The sequence below is a fragment of the Melospiza melodia genome, unplaced genomic scaffold, assembly GCF_035770615.1.
Source record: "Melospiza melodia melodia isolate bMelMel2 unplaced genomic scaffold, bMelMel2.pri scaffold_34, whole genome shotgun sequence".
NCBI lineage: Eukaryota > Metazoa > Chordata > Aves > Passeriformes > Passerellidae > Melospiza > Melospiza melodia.
This window is the reverse complement of record NW_026948659.1, coordinates 9189915-9213749: the sequence shown is the minus strand read 5'-3', so window position 1 is coordinate 9213749 and position 23835 is coordinate 9189915. Positions and strand designations below refer to the sequence as shown.

Sequence of the window (23835 nt, the reverse complement as noted above, 5' to 3'; positions counted from 1 at the left end):
CCCTGACTGAGGGCCTACACTGCTTGCTGCTAAAGATAAGAGAAAGTAACAACTCAAGGCTGAGGACATTAACAGAGCACAAGCCTAATACCTTCTGAGTGGAGACTGCAGCCCCAGGGCTATCAGCTGCCAGACTTCAGCAGACTCTCACATCAAAGGTGGGGCGGGTAGAGAGGTTTTGGGTGTGTCATGAAAAAGCCTCTGCCAATGTTATACAATTCAACATCACAGACTATTCTCACCCAAAGTCAAATCCTCCTGCATTACCCACAAAATGCCCCAAGGTCCTTGAGCAAAGACAATGCCATGGATAGGTTTGCCTCTGCTTAAGGCACGACTGATCCCAACAGTTTTCCCTAACCCACTTCTCATATGTGCCATAGGTATTTTATCCTCTTCTCCAGTACGTGGATGTTTTGTTTGGGCAGGGCCAGCTCAACTGGGTAGAGCCTGGTAGGCCTTCACTGATCAGGTGGCCTTTGCTAATGTTTAAAGGTCCCACCACCCATTGCTTTCAAGGTGGTTTTTAACAGTTCATTGTACCATTTGGCTTTCCCAGGGCCCAGGTGTTCATGAGGCTGTTTTTGAAATAAGTCCCATTGTTTGAGTCAATACTTTCGGTGCTGCTACTTTGCCACAGGACTTGTTTTTCAGGGGTTTTTCAAGGGTCAGCATGATGCTCCAGGAAGTGGTCCAGCATGAGGATGGGTCTCCAGCCATCCAGTCAGACCTTCTACCACTGTCAGCGTGTAGCTCTTGCCTTGGAGAGGTTGCAGCAGTGTGATGCAATTGATCTGCCAGGCTTCCCCAGATTTATGTTTTGACCATCATCCCCCACACCACAGGGGCTTTACTCGCCTGGCCCTGCTTGATCGCAGCACACATTTCACAGTCATGGATTACCCAGGATATAGTGTCCATTATTAAGTCCACCCCTCAGTCATGATGCATCTGTGTGAGACATCTCTTCCCTGATGACCTTAATGCCTAAGGAACCAGAAATAACTCACCCTTGTGTGGCCAGTCCAGACCCACCTGAGGCACTTTAATCCTGGCAGCCCAATCCGCTGCCCATTGTTGTGATGCTCTTCGCTGTCTGGCTCTTGGATACGTGAGCATCCACAGGATGGACTTTCCCAGCCAACTTCTCTACCCAGGCATCAATGTGTCGCAGCAGTGGGCTCTCGCCAGGTAATAATTAGCATTGACTCCATCATTCACAGAAGGCTGATCAATCTCTTTATTCCATTATTATTATAAAGAAACCCATTCCTTTTATAGACAGTTATGATACGCCTGGATTTAATTGGTCCTCCAATTCAAACTCCATCACCATTGGCTAATTAAAAAACCACCCTTTGGTAAACAAATCTCCATAACACATTCCACATGTTCACAACAACGGGTGCAGCAAGTTAAGATAAGAATTGTTTCTCATTCTTTTCTCTAATCTTCTCACAGACTTTTCTCAGAAAGGCCTGGAAAAGTTGTCTGTTGCTCTCTGTGACCAGAGAGCTACTGCCACAGCAATGTCTTGCCACAATTCAATAACCCAGATGGATTTCCCTGTGCGCTGCCAATTGGTGTTTTTCCATTGTCCAGCTACCTCTGCAGAGCATTTGCTGTTAATGCATGAGTCAGTGGCCATTTCTCTCATTCAGCGATATTCAGCAATAGCCAGTCAGCTGGACAGCTTTCAGCTCTGCAACCTGACTTGATTCACCTTGTCCCTCAGTAACTTCTGCAACTCATCACATAGGACTTCACAGGGCTGCCTCGTCTTTCCTGATGTATCCCTACAATATCCTCTCCTGAGGTAGGTCTGCAAAGGATTCATGGGGCCACTGGGCCAGTGACAATGTGGTTTTGCCCCTCATTTCCAGTCAGGATCACTTCAGTTTCCAATACAGTCAGCTGTTAGGATTCCTCTGTCATCCCAGAAACACAGATGGATTCCACCCCTACAGATATTGATGGCATCTGGGTACATCAGGTGCTGATGTCAAATAAAGCCTTGTACTCCTGTGGTCCTGCTGTATAGATCCAATGGTCCCTTTCCTCCACCTGGATGGAGCCAGGGCCCCTCTAGCTCTGATCATGGTACTTACTGCTCGCTTCTTGTAAATACGATCTGGAGGTCCTTTCAAGAGGATCAGAAGTAACATCAGCCCTTCTATTCTGTCTGAGGACTTGCCCAGTGGAAACTGGAGAAGATTTATCCTTGATGAGTTTTCTGTGGTGGTGTTCTTCCTCTCAACTCACCTGTGAGAAACAACTGCTCACTTTGAAAATTTAAAAAGGTTTATTAAACCTTAACAAAAATACAACAAAGGACTACATAAGGAAAAATTTGCAGCACTGGGAACTGCCCCTGTGCATACCATGTGGCTGGTTCCTCTTCAAGATGGATGCTCAGTCTTTTATACCCCTGGAAGTCGCATCAGTCAGCCCTGGCCCCTCCCAAAGTCTGTCAGTCAGCTCTTCTTTGCCATTTATTGGTGGAGACTGCTTTCTTGTAATTTTTTGGAGATCAGGTGTTGCCATGTTGCACCCCCTAAGCACCAAACTTTTCCATTCCAAACTGCCCCAGGTAGGGGAGACATGTTCACACCTTCTTTTTACCTGGCCTAGACAACCCAGGCTGTCTGATGGTCACAACACAGGGTGGGGGGGGGGGAACTATGGGGAGAATAGAGGACATCTAAACTACAATAGCATAACTATACATCACTAAAGCTTTTCTTAATATTCTCACGATAGTTATCTTTTAATTGCAAGAGCCAATCATCTCATTATCCATCTATAACATCATCACCCATGCTGCTGGGGCAGAGATGGATTTTCAATCCCACTTTCTCATGTCCTCTCCATGGTCACACAGTTGAAACCACAGGTTACTGCATAGTGTGTCTCCCCTCTTCTGAGCAGGATTTTGCCTGCTCCCAATAGCAGACTCTGGTCCATACCGGCAGGGCATGGGACATTGCCTCTCTAGTTTGGTCAAGTCTTTCAAATCTGTCTTCAGTGTTGGACATTCTTTCCACAGACAATGGTCAGTAGGGAGAAGAAAAGATGATCTTCATGTTGCCAAAGCTGGGTGGAAGCTGCTGTCTCATTAGTCAACGGGACAGTACCGCGATCAGACTGAGAATGATTTATTGCTTAGATAACATCAGTCTCAAAGGCTATGAGATTTCTAAGACAGCAAGCAGTCGGCCAAAGTCTAAGATGGTCACAAGTTCTTTGTTGCAAGACAGTATATAACTTTCTAATCCAATGGACAGTCGCCACAGAGTATGTTTTGTTTTTCTAACCTATCCCCTTTACTTCTTCCTCCTGCAATGTGGATACTTTTGTCCAATAAGGTCTTATTACATATACACACATATGTCTCTATTATAATATCTAAACTTTTAGCTTATTCTATACAATCACATTACTACATTATTGCACTATAAAACCCTTCATCATCTTATCTAATACAGTTTCTTACTTAAAGCATATTCTTGCTTATAACTGTAGAAGCATAAGTTTATGATTTTTCTATTCAATGTCTGTGTACCTTGCTTTCACATCAATCTAGACGACTTCTTCTTAGGCTGTAAATCAAACCCTCTTGAGCCTGTGAAGATTTCTATCTTTCCAATTCCCACATTGGGTAGTCACCTGAAGCACTGTTTGCTTTCCTTCTTTCATCAACATCACTGCCAGTGATGGTATACAACAATGATAGGCTTCACACAAACTTCTGCCACATCGATTGTGTACCCTGGACCTCATTTGGATCTTCCTCCTGTTGTGAGGACCCTGCTTTGTCTTCATCCCTCACTGAGCAAATTGATTTGGTCTTGGATGTCTTGTGTATAGGGACAACTGCTCCCAGCATATGTTGTGCCTGTGGTTCAGCTGCAACTGGAGTGCCCACAGTGCCCGTTGCTCTGCCTTCCTCCTCCTTCCCCTGAGGGTACTGTCTAGTGATGAACAGTAAATGGTAGCCAGGGCCCAGCACACTGCATAACTTTGTGCCTCTCTGGAGTCACTACAGCATTTTTCTTTCATAAATTTTATCACTTTACCATGGTCCTGTAGTTACCAGGGGTGAACTTCCAAACCACTAGAGCAGAGAAATCCTCCAAACAGTGGCCCTTGTCCTCCCATATTTCATACCACTCCTGACTATTGTCCCTCAGGGAAGATCTCTGAATCGTCTTTATGAAAATTTCTTTTGTAATTTTAAACATGGTATAGACCACACTGAGGAGGCCTGGCAGACACAGCAACAAGAACAGGCTGGGAACTATTATTAATGGACTCCACTCTAGGCAAGGGCAGGAGAGAAGCACTGAATACATATCCCAAATGACCCTCACTGCCCTTGATGTTACCATGTCATAAACTGATATCCCAGAGTACAGCAACAAAGCAATCCTGATCGCTCTCCCTGCTCTGAAAAAGAACATATGGCAATATATACAGGGCATACAGGGTTAGGTACCACACCCACATGAACAGACCAAGCAACATTGTGACCACTGGCTCTGCACATAATACAACAAAGGCTTAGATCACATTTGTTTTCAAACAGCTCTAGACAGATCTGTTGTTATCTCGACCCTTTGTGCCTCACATTGGGCAGCAATTAAGGCTGTCATGTTTTAAGAACGGTATTCCATATTTTAATGCCTATACTGAAACCACACTGGCTCTTGCTTCCCTGACTCCTCCAGCTGGAAGCACAAAAGGCAAAGATCACAGTTTAACACAAGAACAATTTACTGGAAACAGCAATGAAATAAGAAAACAGTGACAGAAACAATATTAATGACAACAGCTCATTAATAGACCATAATAAGACAAAGAATCTACACAGAGAGTCTGTAACAATGCCGACCATTTCTCCTCAAAGAAGGAGCCCCTTCCTCTCTGATGCGAGGGAAAGAGTCCTTTTCCCTTACCCCTGGCAAATAAGATGGTATTGAGAAACCTCCTGGAAATGCCCACAGCAACACCCCTCAGCTACTGCAAAAAACAAAAACAACAACAACTCTATTTTAGCAACTCTGTCCTGGCTGAAACTAGAATGGCCATGCCGGTGGGGAGATTTCAAAGGGGTGTGGGAAGATGGATGCAAACAAGAGGAATGAGAAGCTCTGAAAGCAGAAATACCTCATGGGGAGTGACGTGAGAATGGGGCTATAAGCTTGTTCGGGGAAGGTTCGAGGGTAAACTCCACATCATAGCAGTGCTGGTTTGGCAACTCCTTTGTCTCTGCTGCATTGAAGAGGCTGAAACAGGGAGAAAAACTGCCCTAAAGGGGAGCAGGGAGGGTGATAAGCTTTGCCTCATCCCAGCCCAGCCTGGGAGTGACTCCTGGCACAGGGGCTGCTGCAAGAAGCTCCCCTTCCCTCCTCTCTCTCCTGTCCTGAGGACACAGGGGGTGTGAAGATCCCAGGGTGCCACCTGCACAACTCCTGGCTGGCAGCAGATGTTACCCCAAGTTGTTACAGAGCCTGCAGAGCTGCAGGATGCCTCAGCCCGAGTGCCTGGGGCTGCTGATACTGGGGTGTCTAGGTGCCACATCGGAGGTGCTGATCTCTGTGTCCATTCTGTCCCAGCCCACATCACCAGAGCAGATCCTAGAGATATTGGCCAAGGGCAATAGAAACCAGCGCAGCATCACACCAAGACTAACGCCACCTCCTCCCACTCCCATGCCATCCTCCAGGTGAGTGCTGCTGGCTGTGGTATTGCTCCAATCAGTGCTGGAAGTGAAGCTAGGAAGCTGCTGAGATAACATCCCAGGGCTGTCCCACTCAGCACCGAGTTGGGAATTACATACCCCAGGACTCTGACTGTCAAAGTGCTCCCCAGTTTCTTGATGCAAACTTGCCAAGTAGATTTAGATTCCAGCCATGTACTTTCCTGAATTTGCAGGGCTGTTACATTTGCCAGGGCAGATGGAGGCTCTGGCTATCACTTCAGCCTGTTTCTAGTGCCTCATCCATAGCTACTTGTAGGGGAGTAAATCAGTTGTCTGGATGCTTTTCCAGAGCTTTGGAAACCCAACCAGCTGTACCATCCTCCACCACTAAACATGGGAGTTGCTGATTCTTTTCCATGACTCTGTCCCTTCCTTCCAGATCTTTTCCCTGGCTTTGCTCTTTGTGTCATGTCCAACTGTTTGACTCATCCTCACAGCATGCAAGGTTCCTCTCCTACTCCTGCCCCATCTTCCAGTGTGATCCACTGACCCATTCCATGGGAAACACAGAGCCCTGGTCCCGCTGGTGCTAGTTGCTCCAACCAACCTCCCCAGGGGTGTGTGTAGCCATGGTTCAGCCATCTTTGTCCTCGCAGATCCTGGTGAAGCAGTGGGACCGACCCCACTCTTGGCTTTGCTGGGAATCTGTGTGTGGCCAAGGTGAGCCTGACTGACGCGGCGGACTTGGGGTGAGCCTAGGTCACCAAGGACTGCAGAGAGGGGCTGTGGGAGGGACCAGCATCAATTGCTCACTGCTGGCCCTGGACAGCATCATGTGCCCACTGGCCAGAGGTAAGGGAAGGCTGTTCCTGGCCTGGCACTGCTGAGCTCTGGCTGTCTGGGGTCGGGCCTGGGAGGCACCTCCCCGAGCACCCCAGGGCCAATAAGCTGAGCAGAGCTTCAGTCTATTGGGACAGAGCCGGCAGAGCCACATCCTGCTCTGGAAGAGCTGCTGATGCTCTTGCGAAAGGGCTTCCCTGGGCAGCACAACCCAATGATCACAGCCCAAACACCTGTAGCATGCTCTGGTTTGCCAGCCAAGCCAGGTACATCCTGCTGCTGGTGAGAATCAGGTGGGAGCGATGCAGGGATCTGCCTGGGGCTTGGGAGCTGCTGAGTTGGGGGTCAGGACAGTGTGTGGTGGGATGGATTGGTGGGTGCCTCCTGTAGGCCGCTGGAATTTCCCAGCCATGGGGGCGTCACTGGGGGCAGAAGCAGCTGCAGCAGTGCGTGCCCAGGATGACCTAGCAGCAGATTGAGCTGCAGCAGCCTGTGCCCAGGATGACCCAGATGTGCAAGAGCTGCAGCTCCCACATGCTGGGAAAAGGAACTGTATGATGAAGCATTTGCTGCATCTGAACATTGAGGTCCATCTTGCTTCCCTCTTTTCCTCCTCCACCTTCTCCTTTTCCTCATTACTGTCATCCCAACTGCACATTTCTCAGAGGATAACTGTCAGAACTTAGTACGTCCCTCCGGGTGTCCCGAGTTGCTGAGGACCCCACCGGGGGGCTCGGAGACCCTGGCACGCAGCCCAGAACACCTGGGGATTTGATTATGACCCCTGGAGCAAGTTACCAGCTTTGTATGAAAACCTGAAAGTCACAGAGGTTTGAATAGTATAATAATAATATTATCACAGGGTGAAAATGTAGATTTTAGGATTTTTGGTATGGGGGTTATGGGGACAAGATGGACGAACTTGGGCGTGTCTAGCCTTTCTTCTTGTTCTCCATTTTCCGCTGTGATGCTGGCACTTTGGGATTGGTTTAGAGTGCACTGTCTAACATAGGTGATAGGTATTGGGAATTAAGTGTAAATATCTTATACGTAGTTCGTAGTATAGAAAGACAACACCGCCTCAGGGGCAGTCAGAGTGCCTTTGGCTGCCTTGCTGAGCAGACCTTGGCTGGGCAGAAAGAAAATTTTATAGATAAGAATTAATAAACAACTTGAAGACCAAAAACTGAAGAGTTCAGACTTGTTCTTCAGCCGTGCGGGCCAAAACAGAGACATCCTGCATATCTTGGGGCAGCAATTAACAACCATCTATCTGAGAGATAACCAGGGATGTTGAGACAAAAGCACATGTTTTTGATTGGGAATGTCCCTGGGGATCCCCATTACACCAGGGTAAGTTGCTCTAGAGTAGCTTCTCTCTCTCCCAGCAATCTTTCTCCTCCTCCCCTGCCTCCTCCTCCTCCTCTTCCTCCTCCTCCTTCTTGTTATCTTCATCCCCACTGTGCAGAACATATTCCCAAGAGAAAAGCCGGTGATTCTGGGGCAGAAAACTGCTTTTCTGAGGGGAAACCTCCACAGCGGTCCCAGTTCTGTCAGGGCAGCCTCCCTCCCTGTCCTCCATCTTCCTCTCCTCATTCTCCTCTTCCTCCTTGCTGCCATCAGCCCCACTCCACAGGACACCTTCCCCAGATAAAAAGCAGTGATTCTGGGGCAGAAGGTTTCTTTCCTGAGGGAGAACTTCCCCGGGGGTCCCAGATGTGCCAGGGCCTTCCTCCCTGCCCCCCCTCTCCCTCTCCTCCTCCTCTTCCCCCCCAGTCAGGGCACACCTGAGCTTTGCCCAGAAGAGGGGCTGTGCAGGGGGCTCAGAGGGCCAGCGCAGGTGTGTGCGCCGCAGCAGCACACGTCGCATGCGATGGAAGGCCGAGAGCTCGGCCTCGGGGATGTCCTCAAGGAAGATGAGGACAAGGACATCGCGCAGCTCATCGAAGAGGCGATAGCTGGCCATCTGGATCTCCAGCGAGCACCACTCGCTGCGCAGGTACCCACGGCTCACCACACACACCGTGTGCCGGCTGTTGTACACAGCGTCCACGATGTTGTCCACTATGGCGCGGCCGGGGCGAAAGTCACGGTGGTGCAGGCAGAGCCGCAGGGCTCCGCGCTCCAGCTCAGGCACCAACTCCTCCAGCACCCACCGCTCATCCCCAGAGTTGTAGGACACGAAGGTGTCATAGGTGTAGCGCCGCTGCTCCCGCCGCCAGTGCCCACGTGCCCAGGCACGCAGCAGGAACAGCTGGTAGCGCAACCGCCAGTACCCACGGTGGTGCAGCAGCGGCAGCACCAGCAGCAGCAGCACAGCCGGTGCTGTCCCTGCAAACAGGTACCGCCCCATGTCCAGGTAGCACACACACGTGTCAAAGCAGTGCAGGTACGCGGAGGCCCCACCCATCTCACCACATGTGTAGTTATACAGATAGACTACCTGCACAGGCCCACGTGCCAGCCAGGCAGGCAGCCAGGCATTGGCACAGCTGCAACTTAGTGGGCACTTGCGCAGGTCCAGATAGCGCAGGGCGGGGAGGCGGGTGGCCAGAGTCACATCCAATGTACGCAGCCCGTTCTTGGCCAGGCGCAGCTCCTTCAGTCGTGTCAGATTTCCGAAGACCTCAGGGCCAAGGCTGCGCAGTCCTGCGCTCTCCAGGTTCAGGCTGCGCAGTTGGCTCAGGTTCTTGAAGATGCCGGCAGGCAGGTGGCCCATCCCGCCACTGCTGTCAGCCAGTGTCAGGTACTGCAGCTGTGCCAGGTCATCGAAGGCGTCAGCAGGGATGGCCGAGAGCGAGTTCTGTGACAGGTAGAGTGAGCGCAAGGCACTGAGGCCCTGGAAGAAGCGTTGTGGGACCACACGCATCCCATATGGCTGCTGCGCCTGCAGCTTCAGGTCATAGAGGTTATGTAGGTAGCGGAAAGGTGGCAGCTGCCGCAGGTGTCGGCTCAGGTAGCGCAGCGCATTGGCACGCAAGTCCAGCACGCCCAGTGTCACCTGCACCGGCTGGAATGCGGCCACCCTCACCTCCAGCAGCCGGTTGCGGTCCAGGTAAAGCCGGCAAAGCCGCGGGAGGCCCTGAAATGCCTTGGCTGCCAAGTGCCGCAAGTTGTTCCCGCCCAGGTCAAGGGTCTGCAGGCGGTCAAGCCCCTTGAAGGCGCCAGGGAAGAGCACGGCCACACGGTTGTTGCGCAGGTTGAGGTCTTCCAACTGGTGCAGGTCAGCAAAGGAGCCGGGCAGGAGGTCAGTGAGCAGGTTGTTGTCAAGGCGCAGGTGCCTCAGGTTGAAGAGTCCACGCAGCGCTGCGCGGTGCAGCCGTGCCAGCCCGTTCACATCCAGCCGCAGCTGCCGCAGTGCTGGTGCATTGTCAAAAGCACCCGCACCGGCCACTAAGATGCGGTTGAAGCGCAGGGACACATTGTGCAGCTGCTTCAGAACCGGGGTCCCTTTGCACGATGGCAGTCGCTGCAGCAAGTTGTGCTCAGCCACCAGCTCACGCAGTGCTGCATGCTGCTTCGGGTTCAGCAGCTGCCCTATGCAGCCCAAATGCCGCAGCCGGTTGCCAGACAGATCCAGGGCACCCAGCACCGGACACTCGGCCAGAGCCCTTTTGGGCATTGATGTAAGGTTCATGTGCTGCAGCTGCAGCCTCTGCAGCCTCTGTCCTCTCAGCTGCTTGCACAGGTATTCCAGGCCGCTTGTGTTCACCTGTAGCCCTGACACGTCCACCTGACGCGGGGAGATTCCAGCCACGCGCAGCAGCTGTACTACGTCCAGCGGGTTCCCAGCCAGATGCAGGTGTGTCAGGTTGTTCAGGCACAGGTGAGAGAGCAGTGCAGGGTCTGAGATGTTGTTGTAGGACAGGTCGAGCACACGCAGCCCTGGGGGTATCACCGCAGAGGTGGCTCCTGAAAGAGCTCCCAGGGAGTTGTTGCAGAGGTACAGGACCCTCAGTGTGGGCGGCAGCCCCGGGCCCAGTGTTGACAGCATGTTGCCACACAGGTCGAGCAGGTCTAGGTGTGTCAGATTCCCCACAGCCATGGCCACAGTCTCCAGTGCACTGAGCCGGCCACCCCGCAGCCAGAGTGTGCTGAGTGCAGCCAGAGCCTGGAAAGCCCTGGGGGCCACCTTCTGTAGCGGATTGTGGTCCAGCCGCAGTGTGCTCAGGTTGCCCAGCCCGGTGAACACACCTGTGGCCAGCACTGAGATGTTGTTGTGGGCCAGGTTTAGGTGAGCCAGTGCTGACAGCCCCGAGAAAGCCCCTGGGGCCAGGAGTTCCAGCTGGTTGTGGGTCAGATCAAGGATGTAGAGCCGCGGCAGGTGGGCAAAGGCACTGGGGGGCACCTGGCGCAAGATGTTGACAGAGAGGTTGAGGGATGTGGCAGTGGAGGGGAGGTCATCCACTGCAGCCGCCACAGTGCTCAGGAAGCGCTGGATGCAGCGGAACAGCCCAGGGTCCCATGGTGCCTGGATGCAGTTGTGGAAGCCATAGGGAAAGACCCTTGCAGGCACCATCACCAGTGTCACCAGTGTCACCAGCAGTGGAGTCCACATCCTGACTCACCCTGGGGAGATCCTGGATGCAGTAGGAGAGAGAGAGAGAGTAGGATGAGGCTTGGTACCATAGAGACCCCCTTCGAGGCCCAGGGACTACACCTTGGGCTCAGGGATCCCCACCACCCTAGGGATCCCCCTCGCAACCCAGGGACCTCACCACCAACCCAAAGACCCTACTCAGGGCCCAGAGAACCCTCATCCACACCTCACCAGAATACCAGGATCCCCACTCTGCGTGCAAGGACTCCTTGTCCACACCCCAGGGCCTCACACACACACTCCAGGGATTCCTTTCAGGGCCCAGAGACCCCTTCCATCCACAGCCCAGGCAGACACACCCCAGGGACCCCCATCACGGCCCAGGGGCCTCCCCCAGGACCAAAGAACCTCCGCACAACCCAAGGACCCCTTGCCCCCCAGTCCCGAGGGATTTTGGGGACCCCCTGCTCCCCATCAAGTTCCCACCGTGCCACTGCCTCTGCTTTGGGTGATTTTGGGGTTAGAAACAGGAAGTTTGGGGTATCACTTTTTTGTCACCACTGCCCCACCCACCTCCCTGTGACGTGGGTGGGGGAGGCCCCTGCCTGGACGGATTTAAGGGTCCCCGGGGGCTGGCAGGGGTACCAGACCATACAGCTGGGTCGCCCTCCTGGTGCAGACTCCCAGAGTCTGGGGGGAATCCCTGGGACACCCAAGCCTCTTCCCCTCCCTCTCCCCCACCCCCACCCCGTGCCGTCCCCCTGCTGCCATATGCTGCTCTTTGTTCCTCTTCCCCTTCCTCAGACTGAACCACCTGGTTTTGGTTCCTTCGGGGGAAATACTGGGTTCTACTGGGTTATGCTCTCTTATACTGGGCTGTACTGGACTATATTGGTCTATACTGAGCTGTGATGGGTTGCGCTGAGTTACACTGGAGTGTACGGGGTGCTGCTGGGCCGTACGGCGCCGTACTGGCTTGTACTGCCCAGTACCACCAGGCACAGACGCGCTGTCCAGGTGCTGCGTAGGGGGCGTGGCCTGACTTGGGGGCGTGGTCCGTGCAGCATCGGGGCGGGCCCTGTCGGGAGTGTGGGGGGCCGGGAGAGTGGGGGTCCATCAGGATGAGGGGGCATATTTGGGTCTGGGGGATTATAAACCGGCTCGGGGGATTTGGGGGCTGCAGGGACTGGGGTGCACGGGGGAATTATGGGGGTGTGCGGGGGGGGCTGCTGGGACTGTGCTGTGCAGCGGCCGCAGCTGGTGATGCGTAGCCCTCAGCAAATGTGGGGCGAGTACCCCCCATCTTCCCCCCAGGGCGATGGGCTGGAGCTGGAGTACGAGATGGTGCCGACCAAAGGGGATTCCTTCCGGACGCGGCACCTCTCGGCTGATGAGTTCGGTGCTGCCGCGGCCGGGGTAAAGACACTGCGAGGAGGACTGGCGTGCATCGAGATCGGGGGGTATATTGGGGGTTACGGGGGTTCGAGGAGGCTTATTGGGGTCTAGGGGGTCTGGAAGGGCTGAAGGGATTGGTGTATATCAGGGTCTGCGGCTGTATAGGGAGTTATGGTGGTCTGAGGGGCTGCAGGGATTGGGGATGGGGAAGTATATGAGGATCTGGAGGATTGTTTAGGGGTTTGAGGGGTTGGAAGGATTGGAGTGCATCAGTATGGGGAATATATTGGAGGTTATTGAGATCTGAGGAAGCTGAAGGGGTTGGGGTACAAAGGGGAATGATGCTGGGGCTGCAATGCAGGGGGTGCTGTGGATAGTCTGGTGGGTTTTGGGGGGCTTCGTGGGGTGAACCCCTTCTCACCCCTCCCCCCACCTTCCCCAGGCATCCTGGAAACAGACATCACCTTCCTCCTCGTCGTCATCATCACCCTCATGTTATTCATCAGTGAGCAGCTGGGGGGAAATCTGAGCTTCAAGGGGGCCTGGGGGAGGCAGTCTTTTGACAGATCTGGTGCTTACCCCCCATAGTACCCCCAGATCTGGTCTAGGGATGGCAGCTGCTCCACACCACCTGCAAGATGCTCATAGTGGCTGCCAGCATGGAGTGTGAGGGGGGAACAAGTGGAGCTATGGGCAGGTCTGTGGGAGCCAGCAGCAGCTGTGGGGACTGGAGAGCATTGGGGCCTGGGGAAGTTATATTGGGATTTGGGGGATCTTCAGAAACTGGGAGGTGTCGAGGTCCAAGGGGCATATTGAGATTTGAAAGGGCTGGGGCTTCTGGGTGCATTTGGGAGAGTTTTCACAGCAAAGTATAGGGGATATGGGGGAGCACAAGGGCACTTTGAAGTCATGGGAGGTAATGAGGGGCTTGGGGGAGTACAGGAGGTGTGGGGTACACAGCCCCTCGTGTGGGGGGTGTGATGAAGGGGGGTACCCAGCCCTCCCCATATCCCCATGCCAGCTGCTCCCCCACCCTATCAGCTTCCTCATTTTCCTCATGCTCATCCTGCTGGGCAAGTGCTTTTTCCATCACAGGTACTACGGCGGGTATGGGGAGGTGGCTGGGCGGCACAGGGGCAGCTGTGGGTCACTATGGGACAGTCAGGGGTCCCTATAGAGCATTTGAGGGGGGAGGTGTGGAGTAGTTTTGGGGCTCTCTATGGGGCACCCACAGGGTTGGTGCTTTCAGGGGCCACATCAGACTGGGGAGCTCCATCCAGCTCTCCATGTACATGACCCTGTACAGCACCGCCCCCTACAAGGCCCAGATGAGACTCCTACACCCACTTGTATTTGTGCAGTTTAGGGAGGGTCTGTGGGTATTTGGAGGGCTATTTTGGGATGCAGGGGCAGTTCTTTGACCAACATAAGGTCCTTTATAATTGTGAGATTCAGGTGAGACCCATGTGCCTAGCTGTATTTGGGGAATATAGGAGGCATTTGGAGGGGTATGGGGTATTTGGATGGTGTTTGGCTTTGTGGGGTTTATCTTTGGGGGGAGAGGCAGTTTTTTGACCCTGGTCGAGTGATGTACCCCTACAAGTCACCTGCTGGGCACAGGCTCATTATGTTGCACTTCAGGGCCTTCAGCTGGTTATGCAATGCCATCGCCATCACTGTCACCATTGTCCTTGAGTACCGCTACTTCTACCTGTCCTTCCTGAGAGCTTATGCCCTCTGGTGAGTCCTGGGGGCTACCTGGAGGACACCTGAGGTCTCTCACACAAGGGTCTCTCAAGGAGGTATCATGAGGGTGTCACAGGGATGTCACAAGGGTCACTCTCATAGAAGTCTCAAAGTGGTCTCACAGGCAGAAAACTCTTCAAGGAAAAATGCTACTCAGTTGCCACTGGACAAGTCCTCAGGCAGAATTGAAGGGCTGATGTTACTTCTGACCCTCTGGAAGGGATCTCCAGGTCATATTTACAAGAAGTGAGCAACAAGTACCATGATCAGAGCTAGAGGGGCTCTGGCTCCAGCCAGGTGTGGGAAAAGGACAGTGGGGTCAGTTGGACTGTGTAGATCCATGGCCTGGCACAGCAGAGCTACAGGAGCACAAGGCTTTAGCTGACATGGGTGCACAATGCACCCTGATGCCATCATGCAGGGGCAGAACCCATCTCTGTTTCTGGGATGGCAGGGGGATCCCAACAGGGACTATGCTGGAAACTGAAGTGCTCCTGACTGGGCACGAGTGACAGAAAAACGCCATTGTCGCTGGCCTAGAGGCTCCATGTATCCTCGGCACAGATCACCTCAGGAGAGGCATTTCAAAGACCCAAAAGGACACCACTGAGCTTTGGGAGAGCTGCTGGGGAGACAGAAGAAATTCAGACAGCTGAATCCCTTGCTTGGTCTTTCAGAGGACCCTTCTGCTGTGGGACTGCTGAGGGATGAAGAACAGCAGGTACTGATGGCCAGCACAACAGTGTCCCATTGGCAACATGGCACCAACTGGGACTTCAGGACCCCATCCATGAGCTGATCCGTGAACTGGAGAGCTGGGCGTGCTCAGCAAGACTCGCTCACCCCCCAGTAGCCCCACATGGCCCCTGCCTGAGTCCTGTGGAGAGTGGACACTGAGAGTGGACTGCCATGGCCCGAATGAATGAAGTCATACCCTGACTGAGTGCTGCCATGCTGGACATGTTGGAACTTCAGTATGAGCTGGAGTCCAAGGCAGAAAAAGGGTGCCACAGCAGAGGAAGCTTTTGAGAAGGGGAGAAGATAATCCAGATCCTCCTGATGGCTCGTTTTGCCATAAAACAGAGTAAAGTCAAGGGACCTTGAAATTCAGTTTTTAAAAGTAAAACAGCAATATGGACATTGTCAGATTCCAGTGGATGTGGTCAACAAAATAGCAGCAACATGCTTTTGAACAAATTAAAGAGGTGATTGTTCCTATAGTAGCCGTTGGACCATCAGGACGTGACAAGGTGTGGAAAACATGCTCCACACTGCAGCCAGGGAGAATGGTCTACCCTGGAGCCTCTGGCAGAAGGAACCTGGGGAAGTTTGAGGACCACCCTATGGTTCTTGAGTCTGGGATACAAAGGATCTGAAGCCAGCTATACCCTCACACCACACTGCAGGTACTGGCAGCTTATGAGGAGCTTCCATCTGTGACAGAAGAGATTGGCACCAAAGCACAGCTTCCACTGGCACCCGGCTGCCAGTGTTGGGCTGGGTGTTCCAAGGGAAAGGGATCTTGGAAGTCATTATGAACTGGACCTGAGGCAAAATTTTCAAATTATCATCAGAAGGGGAAGAGGCGAAGGTGGCACATGCTAAGGACACCCGGACTACCAGAAAATGAAAAGCGTCACTCTCTCTTTACTGATGGTTCCTGCCATATTAGGCAGGAATAATGCATCAAAATGCATGTAGGGATGCATCAAAAAGGAAAAGCTGCTCTACGGAGTCCTTCATGACAACTTGTGGAAGTCACTGAAGGACAAGGTAGATCCAGTCAGGTTACAGAGCATAAAGCTTAAAGCCATCCAGCTGGCTTTGGATATGGCTGAATGAGAGAAGTGGCCAACACTCTGCCTCTGCACTGACTCATGGATTGTGGCAAATGCTCTATGGGGTGGCTGGAACGATGGAAAAAGGACAATTGGCAACACAAGGGAAACCCATCTGGGCTGCTGGACTGGGGCAAGATGTCACTGCCAATGGATAAACTGATTGTGAAAGTCCCTCCTGTGGATGCTCACGTGCCCAAGAGTCGGGCACTGAAAAGCATCACAACAACAGGACAGGAGGATGGGGCTGCCAGGATTAAAGTGTCTCAGGGAGGTCTGGACTGGCCATACAAGGGTGAGTTATTTCTGGCTCAGTGGGCCCATGATGCCTCAGGTAGCCAGTGTTTCAGGGGCAGATGAGAGGTTGCCCAGGCAAGGTAGAGACCTTTCTGTCCTGGAACATTTTGTGTGGGAGCAATCCTTGGATGGATCCAAATTTTGAGCTTGGCACCAAATTTAGGAAGTTGGGCTCAGAAAGTGAATGAAAGCACATTTCCTTGGGAGGAGAAACACCTAGTCCTACTGTTGGTGCTGCAGATGATTGTCAGCCCAAGAAAGGAAAAGGCAAGCAAGACTTATCTCTCCAGGCATCTATTCTGTTGGAGAAATCCTTGGACATACTTATTAGTAGAGGTGGTTTCCAAATTCCTTATATGTGTTCCTTAAAGGGAATGACACTTTCTTCTTGGAAAATAAATCACTAGTCACAGTGTTTTAGATGAAAACATTTTTCTGGCCTTCACCTCCACCTGGCAGATGATCATCTGCAGCACCATCAGTCGGACAAGGTGTTTCCCTTCACAAGAATAGGTACTGCCATTCACATTGAAGAACCTAGTAGCAGCATTTGGAGCTGAGTTCCAGTATTGAATACATCTCAGCTCTAGACATTGCTCTCACACCAAACAGACTAGGGCAGAAAAGTCTTGCTGGCATTTTCCTCCCCTCTTCAATTTATAATCTGTGGTTAGCTGCTTTCCTTCCCATGTAAAAGCACTCTCATTCCATTTCAGGAATCAAACACACAATTTTGTAAATCGCCTGCAATGTTGAGTATGTCCAAGGATTCCTCCCAGATAAAGGCTCCAGAACAGCAAGGTCTTGCTGGCATGTCTCTCTACCAGGCAGATGATTATCTGTAGCACCAGCGTAAGGACTGGAAATTTCAATTTTCTAGGAAAAGTACTGTCATTCACTTTCAGGGCCTGGGTTCTGACATTTGGATTCAAGCTCCGATATTTGAATGTCTAAGGGTTCCTCCCACACAAAAAATGTAAGGACGGAAAACTGTTGCTGTCTTTTACCTTCACTTTGCAGTCATCTGAACACCACCAGCAGGATTATGTGTTTGCCTTCCCAAGGAAAGGTACTGTCATTCATGTTCAGGAGCACAGTTGCAGCCACACTCCAATACTGAATACTTCCAGTGGAGCCACACTCCAATACTGAATACTTCCAGTGATTATCTAACTCAAAATGATCCAGGGCAGAAACATCTTTGTGGCCTTTACCTCCCCTGGGAAGCAGATCTGCACAAGAACAGTGGGTTATGTCCTTTTCTCCCCATGGAAAATCACTTTATTCCTCTTCAGGAGTCCACCACCTTACTTTGGAGACAACTTTCCAATATTAAATATATCCAAGAATTGCTCCCTCGCAATATGTGTCAGGTCATAAAATTGTTGCTGGATTCTACCTCCCCTGGGGCAGCATGTAATCTGCTCTTTGAGCCCTGGGTCTAGGTGTTTTCCTTCCCCTCTAAAAGTGCTTCAATCATCTTTAAGGTCCTCATCACTGACATTTGGATACCACCTCCAGTACTGAAAACATCCAAGGATTGCTCCCACACAAAATGTGGACTGACAGGTCTTGCTGGCCTTTACCTCCAATGGACAGAGCTCCTGAAATAAAACAAATGTGCTTTACCATGGGAAGGAAAGCATGTAGCCCCAGTGGTTTAGGTGCTGATTACAGGCTGCCCTAGGGGGGTAAAGATCAGCAACAGCTTTCTGATCTGGCAGCTTTTGTATGAGAGTCATCTTTGGGCATATATAATACTGGAGGTGGTATCCACGTTTGAATGGTGGGCTTCTGGATGAGAATGAGAGTTCTTTTCTCTAGGAAGGAAAGCATCTAGCGCCAGTGTTTGCGGTGCTGATGAAAGGCTGCCCAGGGGAGGTAAAGACCACCCCAGACCTCTCTATCATGGCACCTTTTTGGTGGGAGCAATCCTTGGACATAATGTTGGAAGTGTTATCTAATTTGGGTAATGGGTAAAATCCCTGGTCATATTCAATTAATTGCACTTACAACTGAAAAGCATGCGTGATGTAGAATGCATGTACTAAGTTACCATATTTATTAGCTTAAATAACAAAAGTAACTCTACTCTGTTGGTTAAACTTGTTAATGTGTGAACCAAGTTTGCTTCCTGCTGGCAGTGATTGCTCCTGCAATAAGGATAAGCTGTCCTTCGATGGTTACCTTGATCCTCAGTGGGGGTGTGCTGGAATCATTACTGATATCATTCCTGGGTAGAAAAAACCGTATGAATCTCAGCAGCATTAGCCTGAACAGGTTACCCCTTAGTAGCTCAAGTTGTTTAATCACTCGGACTAATGACAAAATTTCTTTTTCCCACTCAGAATCTCTCTCTTCCATCTCTTTAAATGCGGTTGAGTTGAATATTGAATATTTCTTTGGTTTTTCATGGTGTTAGGCCTTGACATTCTTCAGGACGAATCTCAACTTCTACTTTACGAAGTACTTGCCCACTGTTGTTGCTGCTTCCTGTGTTTTCAGGGGGGTCTCCTGCAATTTGAGTTGTCCTCCATGGGTAGGGTGCTCTCCTAATTTTAGCTATCAGTTCCTCAAAGTTTAGTACACCAGTGATTGTAGATGTGGTACTGGTGTTCAACTGCCTGTAATAAACCGTGAGCCACAACTGTCTGTTCAGCTCTTTCATGAGCCAGACCCTAAGCCTGGCTCAGTTGGTCTGAGCGTGGTGCTCATAACACCACTGTTGTTGGTTCAGTCTGTGTATGGCCCATTCACTTAACAGCTGGACTTGATGATCTTTGTGAGTCCCTTTCAACTTAGAATATTCTGTGATCTGTGACACAAGGGCAATGCCAACAGCAAACATTGGCTAAACACTGGCAAGTTCCATGAGACTGGAGTGTGTTAAAATGATCTCTGGCCACTATCTCAGACAGGAGAGATAGGAGTGTGACTGAGTGATAGTACCTTTTTTCTTTTAATCTGTCACCACCCCATCAAGGCCCAAGCACAGGGGTGCTTATGTTGTGGCTGTTAGGTTTGCAGTATTGGTACCTTCAACTGTTAAGGGGGCCAAATTGGCCAGAACTTCAGAAATTCCACTTCTCCCTGCAGCAAAAATCCAGCATGGGGACACACTAGTAGTCCTTGGATCAGGGAGTGCAGGTGCCATGTGGAGTCGACACAGTCTCTGGACTCCTTTTAGGGTTTGGGCTAATGTTCAAACATTAACATTGACTCACTGCCATCAGGCAGACAACAGATTTGATCATTCAGAACATCAAAACCCAAATACTGTTATTGTGATCTTTGATTGCAAAGCAAGTAGCCAATATCCACTTCTCATCCAGGACCCATAAATTAACCTTAGCAGCTTGGCAGCTAACATGTGCTCCATTTACTAAAGTGATTTTAACTCTTCGTGTTTGGGTTATACACCCAGCTTCTTGGCGTCCTGCTTCATTAGTACTGAATGCTGTGCTCCTGTATCTGCTAGAAATGTAATTAATCATTGAGAAGAACCAACTGGAATCTGGATGTGTGGGTCATTAGTATGTATTGATAGGGTTTCATTGTTGCATTTCAGTCTCACTTGGCTTGTGCCTGGAATGCTTTTGCAAATCAGCCACCTGAATGGACTCTTGCACAATACAGGGTGAATTGGTAGCTTGCGTAAGCATCACCTTTGCTGTTGGTCTTGTTTCTTTCTTCTATAATTTTCCCTATTCAAATTCTCAAATAATTATCTTTCCTTATACTGGGCTGAAGCAAGCAGAGCCCTAAGATGGTCTTTCTCAGTCATAAGTTTATCCACTTAGATTCTCAGTTTTTCTCCTGTCTCCATCTCAGAAGCCAGTGATGACTTTGATACCTCATTTTCTGTGTAAGTCTTATTTTTGGTGAGCCTCCTTAAATATTTGCAGCCGCCAGCCCCCAACTCACTGAGGATGGTGAAAGTTGTTTCTAAGATTCCAGTTAACATTAGCCTGTGGTGCCATAGTAATTATAGGTCTCTCAAGAGTTCCAACTCCCACATCAACAGCTTTATCCTGCTTGTGGCAAGGGAGTGCAACTTTCCTTTTCCCCAGGCACTCCATTCCAGGCACTACATTCTCCAGAACAGCAGTGGATAATTTATCACTTCTCAAGAAATTCCTTTCGGCAAGCCTTTCACTCACACTTCATTCCATCTCCTGCTCCCTGGTTGTCCCACTTACAAGGGGGGGGTCTCAGTCTTGTGGGGAGGGGGATGTCCAGTCCAATGATGCATCCCCCAGTCCCATCGAGAGGGGATTGTGTATCCCAATCCCATAGGGAAGTTCTCAGTTCCAGGAAAGTAAATGAGTTACATGTGAGTGTCTCAAGGACATTAATGGGGGAGGGCGGAGTCCCAATCCCATACAGAGGGGCCCAAATCCCTGGGTGAGGACTCATTCCATGAAGGGGTATAGTGTCCCCTGTCTCATTGGCCGGGTCCCAAAAATTAAGTGGAGGAAAGATGGTCTTGCCCCATCCTGTTTGCCACACTTTTGGGGTCCCCCCTCTGTATTCAGGGTCTTTCCCCTCCCTATTTTTTCTCTGCCAGAGGAACGTGGTGCCACTAGAGTGATGTCCCAGCGGGCCAGGAAGAGTCCAGGCACCTCCTGCCACAGGGCACATGTCCCATATCTCGGCTGTTTTTGATGGCCTGGAAAGGCTTGGGATGGCCTTGGGACAGCCCGCGCTCCAAAGGACGGAAGGAGTCTTCAGGTTTTTTTTCGGTCTTCAGTGTTTATTAATTTTTATCCACAATATCTTCTCTCAACCCGACAGAGGTCCGCACAGCACGTCAGCCATGAGCACACTGAGTGCCCTCGGGGCGGTCACTTACCTTTATACCCAAAACTACGTATAAGATATTTACCTATTCTCCCCAATACCTTTCACCCTTATTGACAAGTACACATTTCGTAAGAACCAATCCCAAATTGCCACCAGCACCACAGAAGATGGACAAGAAGAAGAAGAAGAAGAAGAAGAAGGGCAGGACACACCCTAATTCCTCCATCTTGTCTCCCTAGAACCCCCCTGTACCGAAATTCTAAAACCTGTGTTTCACACTATAATTAATCTATCCCTTCATCATTTATCCCCGTGTGATTCTCCCATCCTCATACAGGTGTTGTCTCCTGTGCAGGATCAAAGTCCAGCCACCAGACACTTCTGGCCACATTCCAGGACCTCCGAGCCCCCCAAGGGTTGTCTTGGTGACTCTGCACATCAGGACTGCTGTGCTGAGATCCCACAGGCACAGACATTGGGGTATGGGGGATAGGGTATGTTATAAATTATCAAATCTGTAGCCAAATTTTAAAAAAAAATTGACAAAGATTTATTAAGTCAATCAGCAAAAAATAGAAAATTTCGCAATCCCACAGCCAAGTCAGCATCAGCCCCGGGAGCAGCCGGTGGCTGACCCTGGGTTCCTGCTGACAGAGAGACAGCGTTTCCCCTGAGGTGCACCCGGAGTGCTTCCACCAGCCTGCTTATATACAGTTTATTCTGCCTGAGGCAGAGATGACCACATAATTCTTTGTCTCTCTTGGCATGTAAAGTTGGGTCCATACATGTGTAAAAGCAGACAAAGAAAGTGTCCAAAACCTAGACAAGAGCTATTCACGTATAGTAGGTGATGCCATCTCTTGAGTAATACAGATTCCATCAAGTCCAAGTGCAGGACCTCGTGGGCTTCCTGAGATGTCCAGTTGATCATCACCCAGGAAATTCCCAGATTATATCTTCCAGGTGCAGAGGAAATCCTTTCAGATGGCTCCAGCTTGTCTCCTACATCTGATAATGGGTCCAGCAGTCCCAGAGCCTGTCCAGGAACTGGTTAACATGTGAATACCTCTAGCCCTGACAAAGACAATTGCAGGCACCTGTGGCTCAGGGCTACCCTGTTCATATGAGAACAGGGTTTGATTTTATCTTAACTCTGTCTGGGAACCAGTTATAATGTGAATAACTTTTGTTCCTGGACAGGGTGGTTTCACAAGCATAGATTCAAACTTTACTAATATTTCATACCTACATATATCTATTTCTATAGCATGAATTATCTTCACTACATATAACAGGATGGGAACATGGGGGACACAAGGGAGACATGAGGACATTGCGGGATACGTGAGGGGACAGGTGGGACATGAGGCACACATGAGGGACCCTGGGAGCATGTGTGTACATGAGGGAGGGACATGGGGACACAGGGTAGCAATGAGGGTACTGTGTCCATGGGGAGGGGCAGTGTTACAAATGGTGCAACTCCTAGAATTTTTAACTAACTTTAGTCAGGGGTTTTGTTCATCTTTGCTTAGGGAAAAAGGAATGGAAGTTTCTTTTCAAGAGACTCTGTTCCCCAGACAAGGCCTGATGAGCTTGACATCTCAGTGGACTGGGAGTTGCCAGAGCATGCTCAAGAGAGAAGTGACCGTCAACACCTGAACTTCCTTCCTGGTGTATCAGGGACACTTGGTCTGAGAAAAGATCAATAAGAGAATGAAGAATAAGGACCTAATTAGCATTGGAGGCAAAGGGATCAATAACCAATAGGAAACCAGGTACAAACTGTGTGACTTGTGGCCAATGAACATTGAACCAATGCATTTTTCTGGGTTTTGACTGTGTAAGTATGTGAAAAATCTAGTAAAGGACCATGTGTGATGCACAACACAGGCAATGTGTGGATTAAATTATCTCTGTTGCACATTCTGGCCAGAACAACATCCTGGTGAGAATAAAGTAATGCCTTAATTCTCTTAAAGTAGAAACATTGTTGGAGAGTTTTTATATTTCTTGCAATTTTGGTGACAGCGGACAATGCCTCCATGTCCCTCCATATCCCCCCACATCACTTGTGTGTTCTTTTCCCCCAGATGGATTTTATGGACAGCTGCAACTCTCAACTGACCCCCACTGATTACAGGGAGGCACTAGGAGCTACTGGGACCATGCTGGGAGCAACTGGGATCACAGCTGGGGTAACTAGGATCATACAGGGAACAATTGGAAACATTCTGGAGAATGACAGGGAGAAAGGGGAATCATACTGGGCATAAATGGGAGCAACTGGGACCATCCTGAGATCATGCTGTTATCGTAGTGGGATGGACTAGGATCATACAGGGAATGACTGAAACCATGCTGGAGGTGACTAGGAGCCACTGAGACCAGGGCCAGAAGGATCCAGCAAACTCCAAGCCTTGGTGCTGGGACAGCCCTGTAACAGATTCCTTGGGGGGACCCCATGGCATGGACAGGAAAACCAGGGCATTGGGAACAGCCAGGGCTTGGGAAAAGACGGTACTGCCTGACTCACCTGATCTCCTGCTGCGCCCAGGTGACCCCAGTGGGTGTTGGACATGTGTGGGTGTGTCTGCCTGTGTTGGGAACGGCGGGAGAAATGCGGCACGCAATATGAGTGATAAGCAAATCTCAAATCTTTATTGATAGGCACA

The 23835-nt window shown here is 50.6% G+C and overlaps 2 protein-coding genes across 7 annotated transcripts in view; one reads left to right on the top strand and one right to left on the bottom strand.

The window, feature by feature from the left end:
- Positions 1–23148, top strand: part of LOC134434289 (uncharacterized) — a 30586-nt gene extending 7438 nt beyond the window's left edge. The window contains exons 4-6 of one of the 6 annotated variants that reach the window (XR_010031833.1): positions 5616–5725; positions 20925–21088; positions 22696–23148. The gene's annotated coding sequence lies outside the window, so the exon portion shown is untranslated. The other 5 variants (XR_010031831.1, XR_010031832.1, XR_010031835.1 and 2 more) reach the window with 5 other exon arrangements.
- On the bottom strand, positions 7051–11621 carry LOC134434288 (toll-like receptor 13). The gene is made up of 2 exons (XM_063182966.1): positions 11568–11621; positions 7051–11121 (listed from the first exon to the last, which is right to left on the bottom strand). The coding sequence occupies exon 2, from the start codon at positions 11097–11099 to the stop codon at positions 7905–7907; it is 3195 nt and encodes a 1064-aa protein (XP_063039036.1). The 5' UTR covers positions 11100–11121; positions 11568–11621; the 3' UTR covers positions 7051–7904.
- Positions 23149–23835: the final 687 nt, after the last annotated feature.

Coding starts and splice junctions, on each gene's coding strand:
- LOC134434288 (XM_063182966.1), bottom strand. CDS start 11,099: ATGTGGACTCCACTGCTGGTGACACTGGTGACACTGGTGATGGTGCCT.